The following is a 14,791-nucleotide window of genomic DNA, read 5'->3' as shown; positions in this document are numbered from 1 at the left end:
ATCAGACCACCTGGGTTCAGATCCTGTCACTGGCACTGACTAGGTCAGGCAGGTCATTTAACCTCTCTGTATCTCCATATTCTGTTGGTAAAAAGGGGAAAATAATAACGCTTATCTCACAGCAGATTACTATGTGCGTGCTAATATTTAATATTTACACAATAATATTTCAATGCATTAAGAAATCACAGTAACAAGTCAAACAGATTATCAACAATGTGGGAATCAGTACAACTGATCCTCCCGGGGTTGGGAGAAGAGACCAGCTTCCTGACTGTGGGTGATCTGCCTGCCCAGCCATCCGACCCAGAGCAAATGGCCAGCACTGATGAACGCAGCCAGCTGCTCCAGTGGAGGTCTGTTAAGAGACTCCTTGCTGCACAGCACTATACACTTCAGGATTAATCCAGAGCAAGCAGGCACCCAGAAACACCATTTTTCTGCCCCCTGGTAGAACCTAGCTACTTTCCTGGCCCAGCCCAGCCCACACAGTCTTATTTATAGCAAGTCTGCAAAGATGTTAGTAATTCAGGGAATGCCTATATTAGCAAGATTCAGCCAGTTTACTTAGTCTGCAGAACAAGCTCCAAGAACAATACATGCAATTCTTTGTACAATCTGGATGTAAATAATAGGAGTTATTCATATACTAACCCAAGAAGACAAGTTTCCAATAACCACTGGACATAACTGGGTAAACATACAGACTTTTCTTTCTGTGCAGTTCATATAAAATATTCATGGAAGAAATGGGACATTAGCTGATTTAAACATCATCGTTTTTATTGGCTATAACACAGGCTTAGGAACCTTTAACTTTAATGGAAATGAAATGTTTTGCATTTAAGATGTTTCCTACTCTGACCTTTACACATTAAAATAACTAAAAGCTTCAGAAGGCAGGAATAAGAATGTTTCACCTACATGATGCCATACTTTAGACTTGTAATTGTAAGTAAAAAGGTGCTGTACCTTCAGCGTCAGAAAGGACCAGACAGGATAAGACATCCTGCATGCAGCTAGGACAGAAGGCACGGTGGATCCACGAGAAGAACCCTCTTCCCCCACAGGTGACTAGGAAAGACTCAAATGGAGCCCTGGCTGGCGTAGCTCAGTGGATTGAGTGCAGGCTGCAAACCAAAGTATCGCAGGTTCAGTTCCCAGTCAAGGCACATGCCTGGGTTGCAGGCCACGGCCCCCAGCAACCCCACATTGATGTTTCTCTCTCTCTCTCTCTTTCTCCCTCCCTTCCCTCTCTAAAAAATAAATAAATAAAATCTTTTTAAAAAAGGACCAACTTTCCTCATGTTTCCAAAATATCGCTTATAAAAAAAAAAGACAGACTCAAATGGAAGACAGGACTGTGGGCTGCATGTCCATGAAACCTGAGTCTCCAACTTGATTTCTCAGTAATCTTCAGTGATACTCAATTTCTACTTCAGAACGCACGTGTGCCTTACCTCATACACACGGAATGTTCCAGAAGATGGAAGTACACTGAATGCTGCTCAAAAGCACTAGAAGACCTAACTCTTTAAAAAGAAAACTATAACGAACTCGCCCCTGTCACTGAAAAAGTTCACTTCGTGTGGACTCCTGCCATCTGAATTTCATAAATCAGTAGAATAGAAGGTAAATATAAGTAAAAATGAAGACAAAACAAAACAAGGTTGGGCAGTGAACCAAGAGTTTACAATTTTTCATTTTGTCAAGTAAAGACATTCAAAAATTAAAACGACAACTACTACCATAAAAATCCCACCACCCCTTAGCAGAGTGGCTCACGACCCTGGCTGCACGACAGAGTCCACGTGGGGAGTGCGGACCCCACCCCAGCAGGAGGCCGGCCCCGACTCTGATCTGAGGCGCAGCCAGGACACTACGGCTTCTAGAAGCTCCCCCAGCGTTCTCATGTGCAACCAGCTTTGAGAACTGTCATCATATTGTAAGAGAAAGGACATTTTAAAACCAAAAATGTAGGGCTACAAACTCAGGTTATGGGATGGCTATTTAAACTAAATAAAACAAACTTATGAAAAACATACTATATCAATGTTGTATTTCTTGTTTCATCTCTAACTACCGGGGAGCAGCGTTTGGGGACATCTGGTCTGCCCCCACAGACAGCACTTCCCCATCTCTCATCCTGTTTGTAGCCCATTATTACCACCCGGCTTGTGCCCCCTCCACTCCACTGAAGGGGCCCTTCTGAAGCTCCTGAAGGAATCTTGTGTAGCCAAATCCAATCACTTTCCCTGATTTTGCCTACCTCCATGTCTTTGCAGCATTTCATACAGTAGGCTAGTCATGCCTTCTTGAAACTGTCTTCGCCCTGGCCTGGCAAACAACTCACTACTCCCCAAACACATCTTGCAAGTCCTGGCTTCTAGTTTTGCTCCTGCTGCTCCGCTTTCTTGGAACTCCCTTCTGCCTCCTTCCTAGACCCAAGCCTACAACCACTTCAAGGACAAAGTCAAATGCTACCTACTCATATGCCCATCCATGTCCCATGCATGGGCCCACAAAGAACCTAGTAGAATTTAAAATGCAGTATTAATTTCAAGGGCGGAGATGAGGTCATGAACTGAAAAGCCAACTTCAAGGTCAAAAGCCATGAAGACTGAAAACCATGGAACGCAGAGCATGAGATGCACTGACACGGGTGTTTCAGAATCAGGATGGTTACAATGTCCATCACAGTGAGAAACCTGCAACCAAACTAATCCAGGTACTGCCTCTAACTAGCTGGTGATAATGGTTACTATTTGGGGGAGGGGGTGATTTCTTAGGCACTGCCTGGGAACAAGAGATTCGTTACCTCCATGAACCTGTCGCAACAGCTCCAGGAGGAATGTATTACCGCCCCCATTTACAATCGCCGTATACACCAGCAAGGCACTCAAGAGACTGGCCCAGGAATGCTCAGCCAGTAAATGGCTAAACCAGTATGTGAGCCCACTCCTTTGCACTTCCAGAGCTTCAGAGAAATCTCTCCGCTACAACCCACTGCCTCCTTTCATGGTAGCTTCTCTAAGCCTAAGCTTCCTTTTCCAAAAAAAACGAGGGGGTTGGTCTTAGTGATTCCCATGGTTCACACTCCAAATCTCATCTTCCACAGTTCCATGAAAAAGAGGACTGGGGGTAGGAGGAAAGACACAGCAGAGGGCCACAAGCAAAGAGAAATAAAAGGCAGAAAGGCAGCCACAACAGACAGAGGAACCTGAGGAAAGACAAAAGGGCCTTTGTGGCTCCCACTACCCCAGACTCCCTTGGGGTTTTTCCCGGGCTGTTTTAAGCGTTTTTCCTACCCTGAGATGGGTGTTAGGTAACTTTACACTGTACTGAGTTTTTCTTCCCAATCTCATCCCAAAATGCCCTGAGGACTTACAGAAAACCACTATGAAAATAAAAGTACAGGGAAGAAAAAAAAAAGATATGAGAACACACTAGAAAAGCTAGCTTGTGGGCTTTTCATTTAAAATTGAGAAAGAGGATAATGATAATGATCAAATGAAGTCATTCAAAAGGTTTTTTTTTCCCCCAAAAAGGAGAATAAATGAGTGAGGAGAACAGAAAAAACAAGCAGAATGACCTTGATTTAGCAACTGATCTTTATTGATTTTCTTTCGCCTTCATAATTCTGGGAAAAGGCACAGTCCAAAGTGTGTGTGTGACATTAGAGCCTACCCCCAACGAAATTAGTGGATTAACAAAAGTGTCACTGGAGCACGAAGGAGGAGGGGGCTACCTTGGAAGAAATGCTACCTCTTTTAATCTCCAGGAAAACCAGCAAGCAAAACCAAGAACTCGAGGGAAACTTTCAGGACGGTAAATGTCATCCATTTGACTTTCATACAAAAAGCCCTTCAGAGGGCGATAAATTATGAACCACCACCTTTCTGACCTCTGATAAAGAATTCTGCAAAGCCCTCAAACCAATACTTCAGTACGCCAGGACCTTTAAAAGTCTAGGGTTTCACAAGAGTCCTCGATCACACAGTTTGTTGTCAGGGAGGGAGGGAGAGTTTTGAGACTCTCCAAGTTTCACAAACTTCTCCCCTCAAAAAGAAAACAAACAGAAGAACACAGATGCCAGGATCCCTGGCCTTCCACGCCCACCCCACCCCCCACCCCAGCACCAGCCGCACTGTATCTAACCTCTGACTGTTGTGTTGTTTTAAAGGAGAAAAAGGTTTCCCACAAAAGCAGCTTTTGGCCTTTTTCAGAATCCAGTTTAAGGGAAAGACACCTACCTAATGTCAAGGGCAGTGTCAGAGGCGAGGCAACCAACTCCTGAACAGAAGAAAATCTGTATCATCTTGGACTTGTAGAGCCAGGATGCAGAGATTTTTAAAAAACAAAAAACAAAAACAAAAAACTTGCGTACACTAGGTATCTGTGTGTAGAAAGCTTTCCCAAAGATTTAGGAAGCTCTAAAATGTATACCTACATTTAGCTTTCGAAAACATTAGAAATCACTGAATCCATCTTTGCAGAGGGGAAACAGAGGCAAGTGATTGGCCCAAAGCCAAGGCCCACAGCTGATAAGTGGCAAAGTCCCCTGCACTTGACTTCTGGCTCAGCATCTAGCTCTCCCCTCCCCTGTGCCCTCCAGACCAGTTATTGGTACAAATGGCTTCCCTCCCGGCTCCAGAACACGTCAGCTTGGTTGTTATGTGTCTGGGAGAAGAATGTGCTGCAAGAGACATTTCTGATCTTTCTATTTTGGATACAACAAATACCTGTTCCTTACCTAAAAGAATAGAATTCATTTTTCTCTAGAAAGTACACAGTTAAGTAACTGAGTTAAATTTCTATGATATGAACAGCCGTTAAGAAGAGAACTATCTTGTTCAGGAAGGGAGAAAAAAAGTGATGTGCTTCTTGGGCTTGGAAGGTGAGACCACCCCCCCGCCCCAACTGTAGGCAGGGATCGCTAAGAGTCAGAAGTGACCAAGGAAAGCTCAACAGCTCCAACTGAAACTGATGAGGAGTTTGGGGATTGAGGATAAAAGAGAAAACAAGAGATAGGAAGACAAGGGCAGAAGAATAGGGTTTTTAGAACTTTTCAAAACAAGGACACACAGCATGAACATTTTACAGTCTTTTGCTTCACTGCAGTGTAAATCCTTTGGACTCTGCAACCATCATTAATGTCTTCCTAACAAAGCCAACATCCTTTTGGATGTGTAACCAAAGGGAGAAAAACAACTCTCTCAAAGAGATACCTGTGCATTCCATGTTTACTGCTGCATTATTCACAGCCAAGACACAAAAATGACCTACGTGTCGGTCAATGGATGAATGGATGAAGATGTGGTCTATATATGCAATGGGATATTAGTCAGCCATAAAAAAAAGAAGGAAATCCTGCCATTTGCGACAACATGAATGAACCTTGAGGACACTATGCTGCGTGCAATAAGTCCGACAGAGAAAGATGAATACTGAATGATCTCACTTACATGTGGAATCTTAAAAAATAAACCTGTAGAAACAGAGAACAGACTGGTGGCTGCCAGAGTCACGTGGGGATGGAGCGGGGGAAGGGGAAAAACGGTGAAGGTGGTCAAAAGTTACAAACTTCAGTTACAGGATTAAAGTTCTGGGGATGTAATGTAAAAAAATTAAAATAAAAAAATAAAGTCTTCTGCGTACTTGTAAATGCTGAGTTCAGGTGGGCTGTTTGAAGGAATCAAGAAAAGAAACTGAACACATTATCTGGATAGGTGTGTGAAGAGATAGGACAGAGAGCCCCAAAACAAACTGGGTCATTCGTGGAGGCAGAAGCTCGGAGGCAGAAGCTCGAAGGCAGAAGAGAGGGGAAGCACACAAGCCCCTGAGGAAAGTGCGTTATACTTCCACCAGTGGGCAAACAGGGGCGCTGGAGCCCCTCTAAGTAGGGCTTTAAGGGGCGAGAAGGCCTCATCTGACACCTGGATATATGAAAGCAAAGGCTAACCAAAGAGTTACAAAAGTGCAGGAATGAATGGCTGGATGGATGGAAATAAAAAAAAAGGGGGTGGGGGACAGCAAAGTAACTGCTTCCTGGACGGTGCCCTGACCCCTTTTCAGTTAGATTTGCAAAGGAAGGTTCAGTGAGAGGTAATCCCTTCGGTGCAGCATGGGGTGAGGGCCTGAAGAAACGCACAGGATGGAGAGCAAATGTCAGGCCTCCTGGGATTTCTGGGCTCTGGGGAGCTTCTCTCTCTGCCAGATTACAACACAGCATCAGCAAGAGTGATCTTGTGCTCCAGCACCCCGTCTACGTCCATCTGCCTGTGAGACGTACGAGGTCCTGTGATTTGGATCAAAGATCCCCTGAAAACAGAGACACCAAATAGACAGCCAAGGGGTCCGGCAGGCGCCCCTCCTGTGCACAGGCACATCCGTGCGGCCATATGGCCTGTGCACGTGTGAAGCGTAAGTGGGAGCCCACAGGAGCCCCTCCCCCGCCCCAGTCTCCTGAAAGCGAGCCCAGCCAATGAAAGCAGCTCTCAGCTACGAACAGAAACGGGACAGCGGGTGTGCTGATGTCCTGGGATTTGGGATTATGTTTGTCCCTGTTCTCTGCACGCCGGTTTTGGGGGAGTAACAAGGTTTTCTCATACTCCATCCCCCCCCCCCACACACACACAAATTATAATAAAATGGTAACTGTGTTACAAAAGGAAAAAAGGAAAACTCATCATAGTAATCATTTTTCATTTTTTGACTGGTGTAGTGATGAGTTCGTTTTGCTCCAACGGCCAAGATCACTCAGAGGAGTGGAACATACGGATAATAATACATCTTCCCACTCAGAGAAGCCAGTAGCCCTCCCGAGAGCAGGCCAGGCCGGGAAGCCTGCTGACACAGAGGCTTCCTCTCCTAGGACACGGAGAAGGCGCTCTTCCGAAGGCTGCTTTTGGTTCTTTTGCCAACCAAACATGTAAGGGGGTAACACGGAAGACATGACAAAGGGTATTTAATTTGGAATTGTTTTGGTTTTTGTTTGAAAGATGTTATCTATTTATTTATTTGTTCGTTTTTAGACAGAGGGGAAGGGAGGGAGGAAGAGAAGGAGAGAAACATCAACGTATGGTTGCCTCTCACGTGCCCCCTACTGGGAATCAAACCAGCAACACTTTGATTCATAGACTGGCATTCAACCACTGAGCCGCACCAGCCAGAGCAAATTGTTTTTGTTTTTTTTTTTTTATGGCAGTTTCATTTGAACTATTACTCAAAAACCACAGCTTCATAATTTTGTAGCTCAAAATCATTTTGGCCATCTTTTCATGTCCTGTTATCTTCTTACTCATCCCTTCCACAAATCTAATTTAAGTTTTCTTTGACACATTTTGGCATCGATGCATTTATAATATTTATTCTATTTATATTAATGCTTGGGCAAATACTCCATTTTCATTTCTTTTTCTTCTTTTCTGGATTCTCGAGGGTGAGACTATTACTTTATTCACCACTTTTTTCTTCATTCCTACTACCAAGGGCCATGGTTGAACAAATGACGTGATATAAACCAAAAGAAAAAAAAGGTTTCCTGGGTTGTTATTTTATCTGACTTTAAATGAAGGTTTTATTAAACCTCCTTCACCAAGTAAATCCTTTTTATGGAGCCTCACCGCGCTTTTCACCTGCGCGCGCATGCAAGAGATTTAAAGGATCGTTTCACCCTCCCTGAGCGTCTGCAAATATTAGCTTCATTTAACAACAAACAATACAGGCCATGTCAGAGAGCCGACACGGAGGGCCCACATTCAGAATAATCTCACTAATTTCTACGCTTGGGTGCGTGGAACTGGTGATGTCGAATCTCAATGAAAATAAAATATCTAAGTCAATACTAGACAATCTGTTTTGGACAGGCCCCTAAATACTAAGGAAATCTTTTCTCCCAGAAAAGTACACGTGGATTTAAACATAAAATTTTAAGGATTGCCTGACACACATCCCCAGGCAGTGCGTGCAAAGGATGGATCGTTAGTGGATCACGAAATCTGTGTAGTGCACTATGACCGGCTTGGATGGAAAAGGGAGAAAGGGAGGAAGGAAAAGATGGAAAACAAAAGGAAAAGAAGAGGAAAAGGAAAAAAATAAGAGAGGTCATAGAAGGTATTATTTCTCGGCACTTTTTTTCTTTAGTTGGGTGTGTGTTGGGTCAAAATGTAAACTGTAGTTCTTATCATGCACTGCCACCAAAATAATGTGGGAAAGAATACTCGAGGAGCTCATGGACCCCTATTCTACATGATTAAGGACGAAACTGTCATCCCCTTGGTTCCCAAGGTTCTCAGAAAAGAGTATTGCCTCTCGTGTGAGTTTTAACCAGGAGAGGAATGTGCGCCAAGACAGAGCCGTGAAACAGAATGCCAAGTTTGAGGTGCTCCAGAAAGTAAGCCCGATGGGCACAGGGAACAAGGACTGCAGTGGGGCCCCTGCATCTCGAGGCCCAACTTCATGCCACAGACCAAAGGCCACCGACTCAAGGATGCAGGAGCCAGGTGGGTGACATAGGTGAGTGAAGCACACCTGGGAAGGCAGGTCTGTGACTGACTCCATCTGAGGGTCACCACTGTCCCGCTGTGCAGCCAGCTGCTGCCCAGGGCAAAGGCAGGAGTCAGGGAGCCAGGGCCTATGGTTTCCAGTAGTAAGCTGGAAGTGTAGAGATCTTACGTAACATTTCCTGACTTTTCATATAGGCAAGTAAAGCCCAAAGAAAACAGTTCTCAAAGATGGTGCAGGCTAACACCATGTGTCAAACATGGTGCATGCTAAGACAGTGGGCCGATAGAAGTCTTAGCCTTAGGATACAAGAAGGAGATACAATTTGTTCTATGACTTAGACCTATAGAGGATGCACTAAGGTGGGTGGGGAAAAGGACACTAAACAGGAGGCTACAGAAATCATCCAGATGGGAAATCCTAGGGGCCTGAGTAAATGGAGGAAGAGGAGGCAGACACAGGAAGTATTAAGACAGAATTGACAGGACCAATCAGAGGTGCTGGCTGACAGAGGGAAGAGTCTGGGATGACTCTGGTGTCTGGCTCGTGTGGCCAGGCAGACAGAGGCTCCACTCACCCAGGCCAGGCTTACAGCAGAAGGACCAGAGGAGGAGAACAGGTTGGGAAACAGCTGTGTGTGTGGCTACTGGAAGAGTCTGTGAGAGAGAACAGGGCTGGAGTGCAGCAGAAACTCTGTGAAAGGTGTGTCACTGTGAGTCATCTAGACCTAGATGTTGGTGAAGTTAGAAGACAAGAAGGCTAAGACAGAACCATGGGGCACACCCACATTTAAAGTGAAGATGGGCCCTGGCTGGTGTGGCTCAGTGGCCTGCCTGCAAATCAAACGGTGGCTGGTTCGATTCCCAGTCAAGGCACATGCCTGGGTTGCAGGCCAGATCCCTAGTTGTGGGTGTGCGAGAGGCAGCAGATGGATGTTTCTCTCCCTCTCTTTCTCTCTCCCTTCTTCTCTCTCTAAAAATAAATAAATAAATCCTTTAAATAAATAAAGACATAAATTGAAATTAAATGAAGATGGTGCCATGAAAGTCATTGATTGAGAATGTAGACTGGGCAGCCAGAAGTGCACTAGAAGGCTCACAGAGAGTCTTGGACATTTGGAAGGGCCATCTGGGGAAATGAGAACTCTACGAAGGGATGGCCAGTGGCACCGAAGACCCTGCTGAGATGAGCACTGTCAGACCAGGTGACTGCAGAGATGCTGGAAACAAGAATCATAAAGGCACGGAAGTGCCAGGTGCCTCGTTATATATTCAGCAGCCTGTGGGTTGAAGCAGAGACAGGGAACGACGGAACAATCCGAAGGTAGAGCGTGTGCAAGTGAGAAGGACAGAATGACACAGGGACCGAGACAGGCACAGGGCTCCGCTGGAGAGCGCGGGAAGCAGCAGCATGATGGGGCAGATGGACCACATTACAAATAAGAGTTGGAGGGGGTCGACACCTCAGAAAGGCCGAAAAGTAGGCAAAGTGGGAATAAGGGAGCAAGCACCAGATGATAAGAGGTTGGGGACAGATAGTGGAATACTGGAGTGTCAGAGTTCAGGGGGAGTGCAAGCCCCTGAGGGTGGTCCAGGGTATGACCCTTGGGGAAGAGTGGCTGAGCTGAAGTGAAAATAAAGATGGACCCAACTAAGAAGTCAAGAAGCTCTGCAAGTGGTGGGAGGAGGCAGTGGGTCATCCACGTGGGTCCTGATGTTGCTCACACTGATGGCAGAACCTGGCCCCCGGAGGAAGACTTCAAGCGCATCTAATCCTCGATAAATGAAGTCGGGTATCTGTAAGGTCAGAAGCAGACAGCAACAAGAAGAGGGAAGGCAGACATTTCGATGCAAAAGGAGGCTTTGTGTGAGGGTGAAGGAAGAAAGGTAGCAGGGAGAAGCAGAAACATTCACGCAACTTCCCACCCACATTCTGCGTGGTGCCAGAGAAGAAGCAACCCCTCTGCAAAATCCCAAACTCCGAGCTCGCTGACCCTGTATCTTCCTCCCCTCCCACCTACACTCCATTCCCCCCTTTCTTCCTCCCCAGTGGCACACAGGAGCACAGCTCCAGCCAGGGCCTGGTGGCCAGGACGCAGGACACTGACGAGGGCTCTGGGTCTGACACCGTCATTAACCAGCTGAGTGACCACAAGCCAAGTCATTCAATCTGTGTGACTGAAATTACTCATCTAGCAAATGGGGTTTATTATACTCTCCTCACCTCTGGTTGGCTGTTAGAAAAATATGACAATCAAAGCCAGAAGATGTTTAAAAGGGCAATTTTATTCCTTAGTCTTATTGAGCTTAAAACCAAAGAAGTTGCCAAATCCTAAAATGAAAACTTCAATACAGGGGTGGGCAAAAGTAGATTTACAGTTATAAACCAATAATTAATAAATAATAATAAAAGAATAAACTCTGTTTTGGGTACTCACAGCTGTACACCTACTTTTGCCCACCCCTGTATTATTGGTTACTTAATTTGACCAAATCATTCTTCTCTGAGCCTCAACATTTTCTCTGTAAAATGAGAGAGATTAGTTAAAGGATTCTTTGCCTGTCACCCAGCATTTATTTTGTTTCTATTTATTTACTTGCTGTGGAGGGACACCCCTGGTGCTCCAAAGCCTGGTGGCATCTCTTTGACCAAGACCCCCCCTCGTCCCAACCTACCATATTGTCGGGACTTATGACTGTGCCCTAACACCTACCAGTCCCTGCAGATAATTGGCATCCGGCAAATAAACGTGTGCTGAGCAGGTGAGTGCTGACAGCCACTCAGAGGCCATTAGCAGCCACCCTGAGACAGGGGCTGGATGAGAGCAATGGTGGTGAGTCTTCACGTGAAGGCGAGCCCTGCAGCTGGCACGTGGTAGGCACTCAGCAAGACTGCTGAATGGGTGAATGATATGAGAAATCTATTGGAAATTTTGAAACTGAGTACACAGATGCAAGAAATTCTCAACATCCATCTCAGGTCCAGTCCTCGGGCATAAATTTATGTGAATTCCATAACAGGTAGCTGCAAACCAAAACACTATTTTCAATATTGCCGGCATGAGAAATGTGGTGGTCACCAAGAGCAGGAAAAACGACGAGCCCTCCAGACAAATCCATAACTCGCCAAGCTCAAAGGGCAAGTTCAGAATTGGGTCCCACGGCATCTAAATTTTATTTAGATGCAGAGCCACAGTGTGACTCCAGCCTATACGTTTTCAAAAGGCTGAAAAAGACTAAAAGCAAAATTGATTCAATCTCTGGGTGTGAGTTTTGAAGAATTCCATAAAATGTTAGAGAGTTCTGGCCAGGGTACTTGAATTTCAAACAGTATGGGGATCAAAACACAATCTATTCAATTCTCATTATCCTCAACAGTAAACATTTGGAAATGACTGTCATTTGGTGTGCATCTCAAATCTCAAATGAGGAGACCCAAACGTGGATATCCTCATAGCCACAGCCATGTTTACACCCCCTTTGAGGCCAGATCATACTAGGAAGTAACGGTTGTGAATGACCTCTGGAAGGCATAGATACGTGCCTATGAGCTAAAACTGCATTATCGCATCCTCAGGCCTGAGGTGCAGTCCACTGGGCAGAGAAGGAGCAGGTGCAATCACGCAGAGCAGTTAGCCTTGGGTTCAGAGGGACAGACCCAACGTCATTAAGCTGTGTGGTCCTGGGCAAGTTACATCGCCTCCTTCAGCCTCAGTCTCCCCATCTGTTAAATTGGAATATTTGGAGTCACATCTTGTAAAGCACCTGTGAAGATGAAATGCTGTAACAAGCACTTCAGGCACCCAGCACAGGGTCCGGAATACGACGGAGCAAGTGGAGACCATTGCTTTCACTGGGACTCACGCGATGCAGAGCTGTCCATGCAGACAGTCTGCAGTTCAGGCGGTTCAGCCATGAACAATCTAAGGATTATTTTATTCCACAATTTTCACACTGTGTGTTATGGTTAAGGATATATTTCAGGAACAAAATACCAACTTCACTTAAAGATTCTGTTGCTGGCACACGATTCTCTAAGACTTGCTCTGGTGAAGATCAACCATTCAGAAGTTCCCTGAGGACCTCTAGCACCATCTGAGACCACGACCGCAGACCCTCGGCAACTGCTGCCTTTTCAGAGAGGCTCCTGGCATTGGGGACCCACCAGTCCCGGCCACTTACCACCCCGAGTGAAGTGGAGACTGAATTTGACAACCCAGTTCATGAGGAATAAAAAAATGAGATAAATGCTTTTAACCTTTACTCTCTGCACCTAGATACGTTACCTTCTGTATTTGATGAGCTATTTTCATGTAATCATGGCCTTGTGTATTTTCCTTAAAAGAACGATTGGTGCCATTTTGGAAACCTCACTTAACATTGACCTTGCTCAGCTCGTCCATGTTCAGTCGATATCTGATTGGTTGGTTTCTACATCTTCACAAGTACCCCTGACTCTTAAAGATGGCCATACCTGAAAGTCCAAAAATTAACAAGCCTGTAAAAATTATCATTGAAATAGGTGGCCTAATGTCAAAATAATAGAAATTATTTGTCTATGAATTAATACTAAGTTCAGAGCAGATTATTAAATATCCTTCTTCATGATGAGTTGAGATCAACAACTAACTAATGAGGAATCAAAAGACAGTCTCCCATCGGCGTGAGTGAGGTTAGCTCTTCCCAGCAAGGGCAAGGTTTTATGATGCCAGGGGCCAAAACGTTGAGCCCGTAGACAGATAGATGAGCAGGAAGGCCACAGCCTGGGACCAAAATGCCTGCACCTTTCTTCCTTCTTCATCTTTGTCATTCTGAATTCCCAAAACCCAGTGAGTATAATCTGGAACCATTTCTAAGGTTTAAGAAGAGATTTTTAAAAATAAGAAGAAGACCAAGGTGGGTACAGTGGACTCAGAAGAGATCTCGTCCATCAGCATGCAAAGCCAAGATAAACCCTGGGGTCGGGGAGAACAGATGGCCAGTGGGCAGTGGACAGAGCCAGAGGGATTCAGCATGATGCCCCTCAGGGTGGCATTCCACCATGGGAGATGCCTGTTTGTAGGAGGTGATGTCCATTTCAGCAGATGGCCAGTTCCCCGCCTGGAGTCTAACCACAGGGTAGGCTTGGTGACTTCAGAAAAATTTTATCCAACCTGTAACAAACGTTAAAAACTACAAGTGCTGCAACCCTTGGGTTTAATGAGTATAAAATCCTGAAAAGGTAAAGACATTTGAATTATTTTCTAGAAGTTCTTCTTTGGCTTCAGGATAATAAGCCAACAAAATTCAGAATAGAGAAGTGTTTTTTTCCCTGTTTCCCTCACATCCCCCAGGTCTTACGATATTACAAAAACATTAACTGGAGCTGAAGGAGCTCATGGGTTTCAAGTCGCTGTACTAAAAGAATTAAGAATGTAGTTTTTCAATGAGGCAACAAAGCAGCCTCCCCAGCAGATGCAGAGGTCTTTGTAAAGACCCTGACTGGCAGGACCGTCACCCTCAAAGTCAAGGCCAGTGACACCACTGAGAATGGCAAAGCTAAAATCCAAGACAAGGAGGGTATCCCACCTGACCAGCAGCATCTGATTTGGGGGGGCCAACAGCTGGGGGATGGCCACAGTCTCTTATACTACAACATGCAGAAAGAGTCCACCCTGTGCTTGGTGCTTAATCTGCATGGTGGCATCATCGAGCCCTCCCTCTGCCAGCTCGCCCAGTACAACTTCAACAAGGTGATCTGCCCAAGTGTTACACCTGCCTACACCCCTGCGCTGTCTACTGCCTCAAGAAGTGTGGCCATACCAACAACCTGCACCCCAAGAAGAAGGTTAAATGAGGCCGTTCCACCACCTTCCCAGCTCACAGGCCAGCCTTCTGCCTGAACCCCATAACCCTGGGGCCTCAATAAAGTTTCCCTTTCATAGGAAGGAAGGAAGGAAGGAAGGAAGGAAGGAAGGAAGGAAGGAAGGAAGGAAGGAAGGAAGGAAGGAAGGAAGGACGGGAGGAAGGAAGGAAGGAAGGACGGGAGGAAGGAAGGAAGGAAGGAAGGAACATAATAAGCACTAAGTAAATGGTAGCTATTATCATCACCCGGGTCAGAAGGGGATTCATTCATATAATCAACAAAGGCTTTGGGGAACACCTACTGTGTGCCAGGCACTAAGTATACAGCAGTGACCAAAATAAATGAAGCCAATGTCCTGCTGGAAATGACATTACAGAAATTAGAACCCAAGTTTCCTTATCTCCACCACTTACTGCTGTTAAACCAAGGATTGCAAACTCAA

At 45.4% G+C, this 14,791-nt stretch overlaps 2 protein-coding genes across 5 annotated transcripts in view; one reads left to right on the top strand and one right to left on the bottom strand.

The window, feature by feature from the left end:
- KIAA1549L (KIAA1549 like) overlaps window positions 1-14,791 on the bottom strand; it is a 231,739-nt gene that overhangs the window by 199,304 nt on the left and 17,644 nt on the right. The window lies entirely within an intron of this gene.
- On the top strand, window positions 217-14,477 carry LOC114499520. Its single transcript, XM_036027608.1, is given in 4 exon segments — window positions 217-356; window positions 8,290-8,504; window positions 13,935-14,243; window positions 14,246-14,477. Coding segments are annotated over 4 exon segments (759 nt in total). The 3' UTR covers window positions 14,341-14,477.

This window comes from Phyllostomus discolor, chromosome 6 (assembly GCF_004126475.2).
Source record: "Phyllostomus discolor isolate MPI-MPIP mPhyDis1 chromosome 6, mPhyDis1.pri.v3, whole genome shotgun sequence".
Classification (NCBI taxonomy): Eukaryota; Metazoa; Chordata; class Mammalia; order Chiroptera; family Phyllostomidae; genus Phyllostomus; species Phyllostomus discolor.
This window is presented reverse-complemented; position numbering and strand designations above follow the sequence as displayed.